Here is a 16,786-nt window from a genome sequence, read left to right as displayed (position 1 = left end):
AAGATGTGGAACATTAACTGCTCCCCAGGTGAACTTCACATATGCTCATTGCCTGGGAACTTTTTTATGAAAAAGAAATGGAAGTATAATGTCATAAAGTATTTCATGTAAACATCTGTTTGGGGCACCTCTCTGCATTCTGACATATTAAAAACACTACGTACTTCTCCATAGGTAAAATAATATTTCATCATTTTTCAAAGAAATTCAATGGGTATGCATCAGTTGACTCTGTCAGATTAGTGTTGAAAATTATTACTGACATTAAAGCTGAGACTGTCATTATAGCAAAAATGACAAACTTTTAAAGTAATTTGTATTTTTCATAGGTGTGCAAACTGTATCCTTTCATATATGGAGTACCCTTCTGTGCATGCACTGGACCGGTGGTGTACTGACTAAACAACGATGGTACCCAGGTGGAGATGGGGGAGAGGGGATGCCCATTCTTACTCAGTTGACATTGTCCTTTCTTAAGAACAAGAAAATGAAAGAAAAAACGAAGCAGGGTGGGCAAGATGGGCCTCAAACATGAAGGGCTACGGTTTGTATATGTAGGAAAAACAGAAATTTACTTTCAAAATGTGACACTTATTCCTACTGGGATACAAACACACTGTTGCCATCACATATGGAGACTCACTACTTAGGAGGTAGTACCTGCAGGTGGGGCTGAAGACCTTTGTGGGAAGAGCAGAGTGCCACCGTGCAGAATAAGGGCACTGGTGTCACTCGGCTGGCAACGACCTGGATGGCAGGTTGATGCTTGTCTACTGTCATTCCCTGAAAGGTGGGGCGTTACTGTTCTTCTGGCATTGCCCCCCAGGGCGAGGCAGTGCTTCCCCCTATCACTGCTCCACAATGTTATGAACCAGAATCATGTTGGACTAATCCCGAAGCACTTGGTCTCCTTCCATGGAGGCAGAAAACTTTTGGTCAGCAGCCTTTATGGAGTAAAGCTCCACCTTGCTCTCCCTACTCCCTCTTGTTGTAAAAGGGGAGACTAGGGCAGTCTATATTAGTAGAACAGGGACTTGTAGTGTCACTTACCTGTACTCATTCAGGGAAGCTGGGCAGGGATGCTGGGTCATTTGCACATACGTACGCACAGGGTAGTGTGTATAACAACATTGACATTCTACGCATACTGTACGTTTTATTGATATTTTGTCGTGTTGTAAGATGATTTTGAAATATTAAAGTGTTTTAGGTATCTAAAATACATAGATAGCTTGTAGAATGACGGGACTGTGTTTACATCTACAGAACCTGTCAATTGTTCTATTTTCATGTTATATTTTCATGTATATTTACGTAAACAAGCAAAATATAAATTTTTTTTTTTTTTAAATGTTCTGCCCAAGCCAAGCAAAATGCAAAGCCCTAGTGAAGGAAAATGCATCTTGGGATGGATGCTGATACTGTATACCCAGGCGCAGTGCTACTCGACACACTCTTGGCTGTCGTTTGCAAAGGAGCCAGTCCAGGAGTGCCATTCATTTTCCTCGGTGCTCATTGTCTATCTACCCCAAGACTTTCTCTCGAGAAGGTGTACGGAGCCCGCATCTCTGTTGGTTCCAAGCATATCCTTAGCCTGTGTGAGTGTTTTGCTGTGTACCTGTGTATTTTCCATGTCTTTGTTTGCAGTGTAAATCTGTGTAATGATGCCTCCTAAATGCCTTGCTCCTTCTAAGGCTTCTGGCAAAGAGCCTAAGTGCCAGAAGATCATGACGCTTGAGGAGAAGGTATGACTTCTGGATATGTTAAAAGATGGCAAGAGTTATGCAGTTGTAGCCCGCCATTTTGGCATGAATGAGAATACCGTGCGCTACATCAAGAAAAAAGGGGGGGGGATAAGAAAGGCCATGGGTTTTAGCTTCTTCGGTAGTGCAAAAGCTGTTTCTACACTGTGTGATAAGACAGTTAAGATGGAATCTGCATTGGTGAATTGGATAAAGGACTGCCGCAAGAAGAACATCCCCCTTGACACCAACATCATTTGTGAGAAAGCACAACAACTCTACCAGCAGTTTTCGACTGTTACAGAAGGCGGTGAAGTACGGGAAGCAGACTTGTTAGGCTTCGGCGAACCTGCGGAAGAGGAAGAAGAAGAGGAAGAGCCACAAGCAGGACATCATCACCTCCTCAAGGTTTTCAGGCCAGCAAGGGGTGGTTCCACCATTTTCAGAGGCAGTTCCAACTCAAGAGTGTTTCTCTGCATGGGAAGCAGCATCGGCAGACACGGAAGTGGCTGTGAAACATCCCGAAACCCTCAAGAGAATCATCAGGGACAAGGGCTACTGTCCAGAACAGGTTTTAATATGGACAAGACTGGCTTGTTCTGGAAGAAAATGCCTTCCCAGACATACCTCATGAATTGACAAAGCCAGAGCCTCCAGGTTCAAGGCCCAGAAGGTTAGGGTTACCCTCATAATGTGTGGGAATATGGCCAGCTTCATGCTGAAACCAGGCCTCATTTACAAAGCTGCAAACCCCAGAGCCCTCAAGAATAAGAAAAAGGGGTTGCTGCCTGTGTTTTGGATGCACAACCCCAAGGCCTGGATCACCAAAGTCCTTACAGATCATTGGTTTGTTCAGAGCTTCAGCCTTCAAGTTAGGCAATGCCTCTGACTTGGGTGTGGAGTTCAAGGTGTTATTGATTATGGATAATGCTGGTGGCCATCCTCTGGATCTCTATTATGACACTCCAGCTCAAGTTCCTCCCTGCCAACACCACCTCTCTCCTCCAGCCTATGGACCAGGGTGCGATCCATGCCTTCAAGGCACTCTACGCCTGGAACTCCCTCAAGCATCTTGTAAATGCAATGGACTCTGACATTGAATGAATTTACGCTGAAGGACTGTTGGTGTAAATTTATGAATGCCACATGTCTGACTGTCATTAACCGATTATTGAAGGACATAAAGAAGGGGACCCTGAATGCCTGCTGGAAGAAGTTGTGGCTGAAGTCTGTGCATGATTATAAGGGCTTCTCTCCTGAAGACATTCAACATTCAGCCATTGATAAGGTGGTCCAGTTGGGAAGGATGCTTGGTGGAGAAGGCTTCGATGACATCGTTGAGGATGAAGTAGGCCCCTTCATTGATGCCCACTCTGACCCCCTCTGACGGACCAAACATGGAAGAGCTGGTGAAGTCTGCCAGCGAAGAAGAAGACACACCAGGTTCAGGGGGTGAGGAGGAGGATGAGGGCCTGCCTTTGGAATATCTGTCCTAACTAAGAGAATAATCAAGGAGGCGCAGGAGTCGGCTATGGCATGGGATCCTTACATGGAATGCTCCTTGAAGTTTTCAAATGCCCTTGATCCGGCAGTGGCGACCTGCCAAAGCCTCCCCAAATCCCTGAAGAAGTTCCTCCCCAAGTATCTGAAGTGCCTCCTCAAGCCCCTGAAGAATTGCCTGAAGAAGGGGAAGAGGCACCCCTATAGGATATGTAACTCCTCTGCTTTACTGTGCAGTCATATCTTCACCATCATCTTTAATCAACATTCATCACTGGTGAATACCCATATGGTTTAATCTCATTACAGTATTATTATTATTATTACAGGTACAGTATTATTATTATTATTATTATTGTTATTATTATTATTATATTTCTTTTAATTTAATCTTATTAATTAAACTTAATATTTGAAAACTGTACTGTAAATCATTAGTTTATCATAAAAAATGCATATGTACATACAGTACAGTATTTAGTCATGAAAATAATATGAAAATACAGAATATTGCTCTATGAAAAAATCTGCAAATAGGCAAATTTTCCATAAATAACTTATTGATAGGTTCCACAGAAGAAATAGGTGAAGCTGCAAATCCTGAACCGCGAATAGGCGGGGGTCGACTATATTCCAAAAACACCTTCTAGGTTCATTCCATACTTGGGGTTAGTGTGTGGTGTTTGGGGAAGGTTAACGCCCTGCTCTGCGGATCAGGATGTGCCTTCGTTTGGATCATGCAAACTGCTTCTCTTCCATTTTTATACCAGAGAGTTGTTTGTACCAGAGGTGGTAGAAGTGACTCCTTTGGTGGTGTTTAAAGCAGCCTGTGGGCTGTTTATTGGTCTCACATTCGTAGAGGCTACGTCAGAACAGTTTCCATTCACCACAATGAATTTGCAGCCATGGAGACTGTTCCTACAGCTTTCCTCTAGGCCATTTAGTGGTTTAACCAATGGTTGTTGCACTAATGGTTTACAGCATGTTGGGCATCTTGTCTAGTACAAGACAGTCATTAAGGTAGTGGTTTCAGTCAAAGGGTAGGATTCTCCTCCCTGGCACTTTTAAGCATTGTTCCGCTGGATTGAATTGGCTGTCGTAATGAGAAAGTGGCTCTCTGTATGAGAGAGATTTTGTTTTTCTCTCCTTTCTCATAAGATTCAATCATGAATCTCATCTCACTTTGGAATTGTCCATTGTTGGACAGACATGAAGCCCATCCTTCTCCCCCAAGTAAAATAGTTATTATCCTCCACCTTTTCCATCTAGCATGCCAGTTTTGGAATAGAGGGGAAAGGAGGGGCTCTAGTAGACAAGAGGCGCTATTCTCCTCCCCAGATGCCATGATGGAGGGGTAGCCTCTCTCACCTGTAGTGGCGGGTGTGGGGAGCAGAAGTTTTCACAGCATTCTCCAGAGCAGCTAGAGGTTTCTGCATTAGGACTTTGTCCTCTCCTCCTTTAAGCACCAAAAATTTTTCTCTTCTTTCTTTGCATTTGCACATGGCTCTGTCTTCTTGATGGGCAAAAATGGTACTGAATTAGAGAAAAGCCCCATTATAAGTCCTATAATACTGGTTCCCCGATTTAATGGTCAGGTTCCCTGCTAGGTATCACAACCAGGGGTTAGAAATTGACGTTCAGCCTCTTCCTTATTGAGTTTGTAGCCCAAATTTATTTTTATTAAGCCTTTTTGATGGGTATGGTTCTATTACTCATTAAAGAGAGAAGGGACTTATTACTTTCGTGAGAACTGAAGGATGAGTACTTTTGGATTACCCATCCTTCATAACTCTGGGCAGTACTTTTCACTTTTGCCTGAGGTAGAATTATCTACCATTCAAGATGCTGTTTTAGACTGGCAATGGCCTTTTCCCTGGAATATTAAATGGTATCCACCTTTAGCTTGGTTTGGGCTTTTTCAAAGGTATTCACTTATTGCAATACCCTTAAGTTATGGAGTTGTATGCCTTTAAAGGGCCTGACTCTTCAGAGTCATATTTTGGTCACAGCTGGAGGCTTGCAATCAATTAAGTGATGTCCAACCTCATTCCCAAACAACAGGTAAAGTGCCTGAGCTCACTGACACTCAGCAGTGAAGAGTGCTCTTTAGATGGCTGTTTGTGATAATAAGCTTAGGGGGATATTAGCATGGTTCCTGTCCCATGAGTAACAGCCCTCTTGGCCTTGCAGGTGATCTCAGGTCTTCTGTTGACATGAAGCATCTTATGTAGATTGTACTAATCTTTTGTGTTCTTTTTTGTGTGTGATACAACACTGAAATGCCAATTCAGACTTCTTGGAAATTGAGTGTTAAGAACTGCAGTGAGAGACTTGCAACCAATCCAAAAATATGCACCATTAAACACACTGCATGCCTAATGAGATTGGTGTAGTGGAGACTGATTGTACCTAAAAGGTATACACCTGAGACAAACTTAACCTAGGTGTCAGTCACCCTCCCCCAACCCTTCAGACGCTAATGAAACCAAAGCAATACCAAAAGCGGAGAGTAAGGAAACCCTTACAAAGTTTTTTGTCACCAAGGAAATAAAAGGGTCCTTAAGAATCGATTTACAAGAAGCTGCAACGAGAAATCTGAGTTGGCATTTCAGTGCTGTATCAGACACAGAAAAGAACACAAAAGGTTTGTGCATTCTATACGAGATACCTCTCGGCAACGGAAGACCTAAGATCACTTGCCAAGGCCAAAAGGGCTGTTCCTCACGTGACAGGAACCATGTCAGTATCCCCCGAGTTAATTAACACAAGGGGCCATCTAAAGAGTACTCTTTGCAGCCAAGTTTCAGTAATCTAAGGCACTTTACCTGTTGCTTGGGAGTGAGGTTGGACTTCACTTTATTGATCACAAGCCTCCTTCTGTGTCAAAAATACAGCCCTAAAAAAGTCACACCCTTAAAGGTGCTACGACTCCATAACTAAAGGGTTTCGCAATAAGTGAACCCTTAAAAATGGCCAAGACAAGCTAAGAGGCAGATACCATGTAATACTCTTGGGAAAAGACTATTGATAGTTCAACACAGCATCATGAACTGGTAGACAATTTTGCCTCAGGCAAAAGTTAAGGTACTACCCAGAGTTATGAGGAGTATTTAATCAAGTACTCGTCCTCCAGTTCTCATGAAAATTAGAAATCCCTTTCCCTTTTGATGGGTAATTGAACCATACCCATCAAAAAGACTAATAGAAACAAGTTTGGCCCACAAACTCAATAGGGAAGAGGTAGAATGCAGATTTCTAACTCCTGGTCATGTTCTCTAATTGGGAACGACCTAGACTGGGGAACTATAGTATTAAAGGACTTTTAATGGTGCTTTTCTCTTTTCTCCAATATCACTTCTGCCCCTGTCGAGAGGACAGAGACATGTGCAAATGTGAAGAAAGAAGAGAAATTTGTTTGGTGCATTAAGAAGGGGACAACAAACTCCCCACACAGAAACCTCTAGCTGTTCCTAAGAATTGCTAAGAAAACTTCTGCTTCCTGTACCCTCCACTATAGACAAGAGAAGTTATAGAGGCAGGGGAACAGCCATTCTTGGCTAAGTAACCCCCCCCCCCTCCTCCCCATCTATTCCAAACCTGACTCGCCAGATGGAAACAGTAAAAAAAGAGTAACTATTTTCCTTGAGGGAGAAGGAGGGGCTCCATGTCTTCCCAACACCAAACTCTTCCGAAGCAAGAAGCGATTCATAATCATATCTTTGTTTTCAGAAAGGAGAGAGAAAGACAAACTATATCTCGTATGGAGAGCCAATTCCGTCCAGTGGAGCAACACTTAAAAGTACCAGGGAGGAAAATCTTACCCCCTGACTCAATTCACCACCCTGATGGCCATCTAGCACTAGACAAGATAATTGACTTGCTGAAGACCATTAGTGCATATATTAAACCACTAAATGGTCTTGAGGAAAGCTGTAGAAATGATTTCCAACACTGCAAATATTGAACAGCCCACAGGCTGCTCCAAACACCACCAAAGGAATCACCTCTGCCACCTCCATTGCAAACGCCTCTTCTGGCGTAAAAATTGTGAGAAGAATTTTGCATGATATACTCGAGACAGAGGCACTAACTGACCTGTAGAACATGATGTTAACCTTCTCCAGACACCATACACTAACTGCAAGTATGGAATGAGCCCAGGAAGTGTCTGGAATACACCTGAAGGTCAACTCCTTATAAGAGACAAAGGATGTTAACTAAGTCATAGTTGCTCCCTGAGATATTTCTCTCACAATGAGAGAAAAAATTCCAAGAATTGCTGCTCCTGTGCACTCTGTAAGAAATTTGGAAAAATGGGAATGTCTAATCCCTTCCAATCTTTGGAGGCCCACACTGCTGCTCCATCAACCGGAGGAGGCAGCCCAACAGAATTCAGCTTCGTACGGGTTTCCAAACTCCATACCAAACTATACGAGTCTCATCAGAATCACTGTCGGAACCCAGTTTGACTAAAACATTGCAGCCCCTTGTTATGATGCTTGGTAGGGAAGGAGAGGAACAAGCCCTAGCATTACTCCTCCAACTCTCCTACCTTGCCCCGCGCTCATGAGAGGTGAAGAGTTCAAAGAAACTCACCCTGTAAGATTGTTCGGACCACGCATGCTCCAGGAAGTGTGAACTTCTTGAAGAAAGGAACAATGCAGGTTCTCCCCAAAAACTTCCTGAAGAAGGCCTTCCCTTCTGATCTCTGGACTGGGTATGTGACTAGCGAATGGGCCTTTTGACCCCTACATCTAATTGTCTAATCGGGTTGTGCGAACTTCTCTCTGTGAGACCCTGAGGAGTTGACTGAGAAGAGAGTTGCACTGAGAAGAGTTACTCTTCACACCTGTCCACTACGATCATCCAACCACAGATGGACCAAGATAGCAGTATACCCTGTTCCTATTGGTAAAACCTAATCTGTGGACCAGTCAAATGACTGGCAAATAGGCCACACAAACCCCTCTTTGTGCAACTCCAAAGGGTTGCGGTGACTTAGGGGACAACTTGTGCACCAAACAGTAAGCTGAACAGCCTCAACTCAAGGAGAGCCTGAGAACTCACTGAGAGACGAGAAGGTAGCAAAACCCGAGTCTAAATGGGCTGGTATGGCTATACTGACCCTGCTTGGGGAAAGCTGATCAGTGCTGGTAGCCATTTACCCCCACCCTCCCCCAAGGGGAAAGCACGCAGAAGCCTATAAAGACTTCGTATGCGAGCATTAGACTTCCCTATCTTGACACCCAAATGCATGGGAAAAGATAGCATAGTCAAGTGAAGGTGAACGATGATGGATGAAGAAGAGTGTTAATGGCTCTTATACTCTTCCCTCTGATGTCCTTGCTTGCCTTGCACTTAAGGTAGTCAGGAACGCCAGGCTAAGTGACTGCAACTGGAAAACCCTTTTCCATTGCAGCAGTCAATAAAGCCCAGACCATTGTAACCACAAGTAACTATCTCAGGGTATCATAAGTGCCTTATGGGCACCTGGAAAGTTTATGTTGTAAGTAAAAGAACAACATGTTCCCAGCAAAAACAGTTACAAGGTTGACCTTGACCTTAGATGTAGTTGGTCTTGCCTGCTGTCGATTGAGACAAGAAGCAACAAAAAGCACAAAAGCACAGAAAAATACATAGCACACTCAGGCACAGAAAGGCAATAGTCACATGAGAAAGCACTTAAGGTTGATAAGTCACAAAATGGGCGAGATTCACATAAAGGGAATACTGTAGCCAATACGGATAAAAGGACTGAACGTAAGAAACTTATTGCAGCCTGAAGGACAATGGGTAACATTGGTTGGGTGATAATGAACATCCCCTTGGCATCCCCCTCCTCCATTTCCACCTAGGTACCATCCTTATGTATTCAGTACACGGGTGGTTCAACACGTGCAAATGGATACTTCATGCATGAAAGGCATAGTGTTTGTATCTCCATAGAAAGAAACCATATATATTCCAGTAAATATTTTACACTCAGTTTATGAAAAAGACATGATTGTCTAATTGATACAAGCAGGTCAACGGAATCCAGGGATGAAATTTAAAAATGTTTGTTTATACAGAAGTGGTTCAGTGTAGGCTGTCTTGTCATATATACTTAGTCAGATATGCACCAACCGCATCAATTCTGAATGTTCAGCAGAAAATTGAAGTCAACTGTTGCAGAGTTCTTAGAGCTCTAAAGTGTCTGTAGCAACAAACATTTAAAACACAATATTATACGTAATGTCAAAGACAACAATGTAATAATGAGTACATATTAAATAAACTGAATAATTACAGAACAATTTTAAATACACAAAAAGTTCGTAGAACCATTTAACTTATGTATACAGTATATATATACATGTATGAATGTATCTAACTTTTGATTTCATTCATGAAGAGTGCAAAGGTTATGTAGCATATGGGTGCAATAATTCTGCTTTTAAAAGCTAATGTTTATTCCTTTATACATCATCTCAGTAACTAGGTTAATGTTCTCGCCAAGCTAAGAAAAGGGTGGATTTGATTACTACCTGGTTAACCATGCAAAATTGTTCATAGTACTTGAATTTTCAAATATAGTAATTTATAGGGTATGGTGAATAATGGCAAGCCAACTTTGGAATCTTCAAATGTCCTAACACTTAAGTTATAATGCAGAAGGACAGCTAAAATTTTTTAAATCCTGATGTTCTAAAACTTAATTTATGTATGAAATCAACATCATTCTTTGGCATGAAAAATAAAAAATAGGAACCAACCAGAAAAGTTGACAGATATGGGAACCATATATATATATATATATATATGAATGTTAATCAAAATGTAGATTGTCTTTAAACTGTAACTGTAAGGAGTGCTTATAAAGTTTAAACGTGTTGAAACTCCTTCAGATATTTCAGCAAAAGGTAGAAGCAATAAAAATGTTCTACCTTGCTTTTTTGGAAGAACAGAAACTTACAGATCAATATGGAACGCCTGTGAATATAAGAATTAGAGCAGATTTTAAAACATTTTTCAAAACCCATATCAGAATACACGAGCAAGCACATATACAACGGCCAATAAAGATCTGTAGTACATCAAATATTCGGTAATGATACTGTATAAATATTACTTTAAATTCCTTTAATTGAACACAGTATCAAAACTAATGTGTACTGAAAATAGGAGCACCTGATCAAGCACTGTATGAAATGGAAAATTCTCTAAATCAATCATTAACTGCAGAAACTGGAGAAAAGTGAAAACTTCATCCGTGGCAAACACAAAACTGAAACATCAGTGCAAAAAAATTAAGGAATATATATGAAAAGAAACCTTACCTCTTAAACGTTGAATAAGAGAGATGAGCCCAGAGTCGAAGATATATGATATTCAAAGTGAACTGATTATTAAATACTTATAACAGTAAAATTAAAATATGATGAAGAGAACAAAAAGAAAAAAAAAAATTGTGGTTTTCTCGTAATTCATTTTGATGGAAAGTTGATCAGGTCTTGCAACTTGTGACTTTACTGATGCCATCAAATTCTACCACAAACACAAGACATTACGCACATTTTTTGTTCATCATGCTACTTGTGGGAGAGTCATTCTCACAAGAATCAAACGCTTTCAAAGCGTAGAATGCAATTTAAGATGAAAACTTTGTTTCTACATCTTCAGTACTATATATATATATATATATATATATATATATATATATATATATATATATATATATATATATATATATATATATATATATATATAATTATATATAATATATATATAATATATATATATATATATATAATTATATATATATATATATATATATATATATATATATATATATATATATATAATTAAATAATATATATATATATATATTATAATTAAATATATATATATATATATATATATATATATATATATATATATATATATATAATATAAATATATATATATATATATAATATATATGTTATATACTATAGCTGCTACCTTTATAATTTTGGTGAAGCTACTCTCCCATGAAGGCATGACATGTGTTCGTGTTTGTTACTTACATGACGAAATGAGTAGGAGTAGAAGGAGGATGAATTACAAGCCGAAGTAGCCTCCTATTGTGGAAGCGAGCACCAGGATTAGTACTGCCACACACACCATGATCATGATCCTCTTCTGCAAGGGGTGCACAGGCACATTGCTCATTAAAAATAGTAAAAAGGACACAGACAAGCGTAAAGACAAGACAAACCTCGAAAAAGTTAGAAAAAGTCACCACTCCTCTAGCGAGTCCGGCTCAAGCCGATTGTAGCTCTACGCTCAGGCTACTTTTAGACTGGGACAGTGGGACCCATGCACCTGCTGCAGCATTTGTCCTGCGGTTAGTGGACACGAACGAGGAAAAAATAAGGGAGGAAGACATTTCCATAGTGCGAAGGGATATATCATGCCTGAGTTAATTCTAATCCACCACAGCTATGTTAAAAATGATTGAACTACGGTAAAATTTGAGAAAATGAAAAAAATGTATATACGAAGAGCTGCCTTTTGTAGTTTTCAGTTGATGTTACTTTTCTGTAATTTAATTTTACCTTAAACACGTACAATAGTTACATTTTAGAAGACACTCGTACTTGACTTAAAGTTTAGGAGAAGCATCACAACATTTAATCAATAGAATAACAAAAATTTAAATAAAGGTAGAATTACAATAAAAATAGATTCGTGATTGTTTTAGTGTTATGTGGGGTAATCTGTACAGTAAAGAAATGCACTGGACAGAGATTTCGTTTCCTGCTCCAGCATCACTTTCATTGCTGTCTGTTTGAAGATAAATAAAGAGGCCTCCCAATTTTTATCGGAAGGCACCATCTTGTCTCTACTGATAAACATATGTTTTTGTTGCCTACTGATATACATATTTTTTCTTTGATCTCCAAACGCGCAGATTATAATGAAAAATGACTGATGAACTTAAAGCAACACTGAACCAATTGTAGCTCAGTAGCATTTACCAGTCTAATGTACACAGAGTGTAACTGTTGCATATATATATATATATATATATATATATATATATATATATATATATATATATATATATATATATATATATATATATATATATATATATATATATATATATATATATATATATATATATATATATATATATATATATATATATATATATATATATATATATATATATATATATATATTTAGTAGTACATGCATAAGAGGTCTTCATGCATATATAATTACTGTAATACGTACAAAGCAGACTTATCTCACCAAGAATGAAAGTCCATACATAACAAGTAAAATCCAAACAATGCACATTGGAACATCCCCCCAAGCATTATGAAAGTGTAATTTCAACCTAACACCATTTTATAGAGTATACAATGATCTAAAGGTTATTCAACCTTTTATACAAAAACAAGTGTTATTTGACATTTTTGGGATTACTAAGTTCTCCAAATATAAAAAATCTCAAGGGCAATAGGTATTGATTTCATTTTTAAACAAGGCAGCAAAATATTTAAAAAAAAAAAAACCATACATTACGAGTACTGCGTGACGCTTAATATTGTTACTTTGTGCCGTATAAGGATTTTTATTATGGGTCAAATGGAGCGACAGCTCTGCTATAAGGAAGAATAACTAGATTCTGTAGCTTCTGGGATGAGAAGTTAACCTATTTTAAGTAATTCTCTTCGAAAGTGAAATGTGAAAAACTAAAAACAACTGCTTAATGCTAATAGCAACATGTGTCAAAACTGTCCACATCAAATGAAACCTGAGCGCTCACTATCCATGTGTGGGTATACTGTTTTACATGGAATTAATTTTCACCTGATGGTGCCCGGAGTTCACGTCATTTTGAGAGAGCTCTTTTCTTGACTTGGTCATTGTTGTTGCTCAAGAGACTGCAGGAGGTGTCTAATTCAAAATTTCATTAAATGTTGACTCAACCTCTAAAAACTGATATCACTGATTTTACCTGCTGGGCAAAACATACATATTTAAAAAAGCAGAGTAACTGATAGACCTCGACTTACAGTAACCAAAATACATTTTGTTAAAGGGATATTATTAATCAGGCATTAACTGTTATAAAATCATCTAGCTATTATATACATATTGGTCAAAGCACTGAACATATTTCTCTCACCATTGAGATATTTCATTTCTCTTCCTATTCGATATTTTAAAGGATTTTAGTGGTCATTGTATCTAAAGAAAAAATACTAGGAAACTGAAAAACAATAAGCTCTCATGCATGGCCGGTGTATTTCCTCCTTTCCTCATAAAGTCAATCGTTTCTGGCGAGGATTACCGGTTCCTGTAACACTTTACTAGTAATGCCTCCATCCCCCCACCTCCCCGCCCTCCGCTAAAAAGCTGACATTGAACAACAGACCATATGAGAAAAAGAACTTATTCCACGACCCATTTTTACTGTAAACTGTTTCTTCTTTGAAACACTGGCAACTATCATTAAATAATATTAGGGGGGAAATTTTATTCTTGTATACTAAAAAAAACTTTCACACATGCAGCGCTCACATCTCCATTGCTGACTTCCTTAGTGGTAGACCTCTGAAGAGTTTGGTGCATAGTTCCTTGGATGAAATGGGCAACCCTGCTAAATATCATTGTCAGCTGGTTTTTTCAGGTGAACTTTTCTTTTCTTTGAAATCCTTTGTTTTCTCAGGGGCATTAGTCATGTACTGAACAACACTCCTTACAGAGTACATTTTGAGTACCATGTACTCTTGAATCTTCCATTCTTCTGACATGCTGAGTCCTTAGCAGGGTATGTGGGGAAATATCCATATTTCCATTCCTCTAACTTCTGGAACATGCTCCTGACTCTTCATGTTCTGATTAGTGAACATTTTATTTTTGAAAGGTCAGCACTTTTGTGAAAATCTACTTGATATCTTACCACATGCTTTAAATTTTTATCATGCCTAGTTCAGGGCATATCAGCTTCATGGTGTTCAGCCTCTTCAAAAGTTTAAGGCGTTTTAAAGGAACCTCTAAAGTCAGTTTGGCTTTTTTCTAACAATTTACAAGTTTGCTATAAATAAATTGTTTCATTACTTGAATGAAAAAGAAAGGGAAGCTGAGAATTGGAAATTGGAATGTTGGTAGCCTCACAGGAAAGGGAAGAGTTGGTTGATGTCATGCAGAGAAGAAAAATTATGATTCTGTGTATACAAGAGACTAAATGGAAAGGGAAAAGTTCAAGAAAGCTTGGAGAAGGATATAAAGGTTACTACGCAGGGGAAGATACAAGGAGAAATGGGGTAGGAATTATTCTCCATCCAGATTTGCAGGAGAATGTCACAAAGGTCCAGCATGTCATTGACAGGCTCATGGGCTTAAAGTTTGTGAATGATAAGAGGGCATGGCATATCATCTCGGCATACGCCCCTCAATAAGGGTGTAGTGAAGAGGAGGAGGAATTCAGAGGAAAATTAGATTAGAATATATCAAAAGAGTTTAAAGAAGTGAACTATTAGTGTTATTTGGGACATGAATGCCCATGTAGGTTAGAGTTCTGATGGCTTTGAAGGAATACATGGAGGAAGAGATTTTGGAAAAAGAAACCAGGAAGGTGAAAGATTGTTAGAGTTAGCAGAAGTTATGAATCTGGTAGTCTTGAATACTTAGTTTGAGAAAAGGAGAAGTCATCTAGCAACATACAAAAGTGGACAAAATGAGACACAAATTGATTATGTTTTGGTTAGGAAGGAAGACAAGAAAATCATTATGGATTGTAAGGTTATTCCAAATGAATCTGTTGTAGCACAGCATAAACTGGTAGTGGCAGATTTTAGGCTGAAAGCAATAAAGAAAAGAAAAACCCCAGCCAGGAATAGGAGGATTAAAACTTGGAAGCTGAAGGGGGAGAAGGCAAGAGAGTTCAGAAGTAAGATGGAAAGAGTGATATGCGAGTGGAATGTCAGAATTGCCTCAGGAGATATGGGATGATATGAAAGAAATTGTGGTGCCAGCAGCAGCAGAGGTGTGTGGGAGGACAGGTGGTAAGCAGCAACAGGAAAAAGAAACATGGTGGTGGAATCAAGAGGTTCTAGCAGCTGTGAAGGAAAAGAGTATAGCCAGAGAAGAGGGTGGGAAGAAGATAACTACCAAACAAAAGAGGACTATAGACGGACAAAGAGGAAAACAAAGAGAGCGGTAGTGATTGCAAAGGGAGAAGCCAGGAGAGAATGGTATGAGAAGATGGGAACACCGGAGGGAGAAAAGATAATCTACAGAATTGCAGAAGCAAGAAGAAAAGACAGGCAGGATGTAGGAGAGGTAGGAATTATTAAAGATGAAAATGGAAATACCTTAATTGAGGAAGAGGAACTCAGGAGAAGATGGAAAAATTATTTTTCACGACTATTAAACAATGAGAATGAATGTGAAGAACTGGAAAATGTTCCTCCAGTAGAAGGACCAGTAGCAAACATCAGAGTGAGTGAAGTTGAGAATGCTAAAGAAAGTAAAAGTAAATAAAGCTGCAGGAAAGTCAGAGGTGACAATAGAAATGATTAAAGCATTGGGAAATCTAGGCAAAGAGTGGGTGCACACACACTATTGGAAAAGATCTGGGATGTAGAGGAAATGCCAAGGTACTGGAGCGATAGTTGGATGATTAAAATGTATAAACAAACAGGAGACGTGTTAAACTGTGGGAACTACAGAGGAATAAAGCTTTTGGAGCATGTATTCAGGATATACTAGAAAGAATAGTAGAAGAAAGGTTGAGAGAACTGATAGATAAACATGAGCAGCAGTTTGGGTTTATGAAAGAAAAGAGCACAGTGGATGCTATTTTTATAATAGACAAATCCAAGAGAAGTATCTAGAAGGAAACAGGAAAGTTTACTTGTGTTTTGTGGATCTTGAAAAGGCGTATGACAGGGTACCAAGAAGAGTAGTCTATTGGTGTTTGAGAAAGAGAGGAGTACCAGGGAAGTTGGGAAGATTAGTGAAGATGATATATGAGGGTGCAAGAACCACTGTACAAACAAAATATGGGGGGACTGAGACATTCCCTGTGTAGGTGGGCCTCCATCAGGGATCAGCTTTGAGTCTATTCTTGTTTCTCGTCATTGTAGATATACTGACATCAGAATTAAGGAACAACGATGGACGATAGGATCTAATGTTTGCTGATGATTTAGTCATTATAGCAGACACAGAAGAACAACTGCAAGAAAGGTTTATAGCATGGAAAGGAGCCCTAGAAAGGAAAGGATTTAAAGTGAACATTGGAAAGACAGAGGTAATGACTAGTAGTAGAGAAGGACATGAAGAAATAAACATTCAAGTGGAAGATGGTACAGTGCTAAAGCAGAACAATGAGTTTAACTGTTTGGGATCAGTAATAACAGGAGAGGGAGGTGCTGAGAAAGCAGCGAGACAGAGAGTGAAAGAAGCATGGCAAAAATGGAGGGAAGTAACTGGAGTTGTTTTAGACAAGAAAATGCCATTAAAGCTCAGAATGAAGATTTATAAGACAGTTATCAGGC

The 16,786-nt window shown here is 39.1% G+C and overlaps 1 protein-coding gene and 1 long non-coding RNA gene across 5 annotated transcripts in view; one reads left to right on the top strand and one right to left on the bottom strand.

Moving 5' to 3' along the window:
• Positions 1–16,786, bottom strand: part of Syx1A (Syntaxin 1A) — a 426,953-nt gene that overhangs the window by 5,321 nt on the left and 404,846 nt on the right. For 3 of the 4 annotated variants that reach the window (XR_010854460.1, XM_067111171.1, XM_067111170.1), the window contains one exon: positions 11,291–11,405. The exons of the other annotated variant lie outside the window; for it this stretch is intronic. Coding sequence is in view for 2 of the 3 variants with exons in the window: in XM_067111171.1 (XP_066967272.1) it covers positions 11,325–11,405 (81 nt within the window). In the remaining variant the exon portion in view is untranslated. The remainder of the gene's footprint in view (positions 1–11,290; positions 11,406–16,786) is intronic. 4 annotated transcript variants of the gene reach the window in all.
• Positions 1–16,786, top strand: part of LOC136843134 (uncharacterized) — a 113,680-nt gene that overhangs the window by 11,444 nt on the left and 85,450 nt on the right. The window lies entirely within an intron of this gene.

The sequence above is a fragment of the Macrobrachium rosenbergii genome, chromosome 11 (genome assembly GCF_040412425.1).
Source record: "Macrobrachium rosenbergii isolate ZJJX-2024 chromosome 11, ASM4041242v1, whole genome shotgun sequence".
Taxonomy (NCBI): domain Eukaryota; kingdom Metazoa; phylum Arthropoda; class Malacostraca; order Decapoda; family Palaemonidae; genus Macrobrachium; species Macrobrachium rosenbergii.
Note: the sequence above shows the minus strand (reverse complement) of the source record. Positions and strands in the feature narration are given on the sequence as shown.